This window comes from Penaeus monodon, chromosome 27 (genome assembly GCF_015228065.2).
Source record: "Penaeus monodon isolate SGIC_2016 chromosome 27, NSTDA_Pmon_1, whole genome shotgun sequence".
Lineage (NCBI taxonomy): Eukaryota > Metazoa > Arthropoda > Malacostraca > Decapoda > Penaeidae > Penaeus > Penaeus monodon.
The window spans coordinates 5,986,120-5,986,908 of NC_051412.1; the positions used below are offsets into that span (position 1 = coordinate 5,986,120).

Consider the following 789-nt stretch of genomic DNA (forward strand, 5'->3'; position numbering starts at 1 on the left):
GTGGCCCTGACCTGCGTGCAGTTGCGATGCAACGGAGGGAACAGCTGCTCCTCTGCATTTTCATCAAAGGCCAATGACCGGTGTCCAGCCAGCATCAACAATACCACTACGATCATTTTCACCATCTTGGAAAAGAGAGGAGAATGTTTTGAAAATTATGCCTATAGCATGATTAAAAAAAAAAAAAAAATCACGGTCGTGTACAAATCGTGTAATTTCACATTCGAACACAGAATCGAGGGAATTTTTAAAAATAATTTCAGGTCATTTATTTTCCTTGTTTTATATACTTGCATTGTCTAATTACTAAATTATTTCACACAAAAAAAATGTCATTCTTCACCTAGTCGTTAGCACCATCGGCTTTACGTATTTCATAAGCAAAGCAATAAGGGACAGAAACTTCTTGCCAAACTAATTCACAAAACTTATAAGCAGCTAAAGAAAACAAACGTCTCCTTTTATCCAATAGCTTTTCGTCTTTCTCGTAAATATCGAAGTAAACAATAGCATTTTCTGATACAGATAGTTTTTTTTTTAACATTTGTTTGTCTTTTAGAATAACGAAAAGAAATAACAGGCTAATTATACCAAGAAACGGGATCATTTTTTTTTTACGAATTGAAGTTAACAACGAAAGCCTATGTTCTTACCATATACTATTTTCATCTTGACAAAGCAAGGTAGTGATCAACGGAGTTACTAACACCAAAAAAAGCTTCACAATTTTACTAGAGCAGTATAGTAAATAACAAAAGCTGTAGGTAACAAAACATTTCTTTTACTGTG

General features: G+C 33.8%; 1 protein-coding gene across 1 annotated transcript in view; it reads right to left on the minus strand.

Annotated features, from left to right (window-relative positions):
* Positions 1-789, minus strand: part of LOC119590554 — a gene marked incomplete in the record, with an annotated part of 6,793 nt that overhangs the window by 4,460 nt on the left and 1,544 nt on the right. The window contains 1 exon segment of the mRNA XM_037939210.1: positions 12-125. Within this exon segment, the coding sequence (XP_037795138.1) occupies positions 12-125 (114 nt within the window).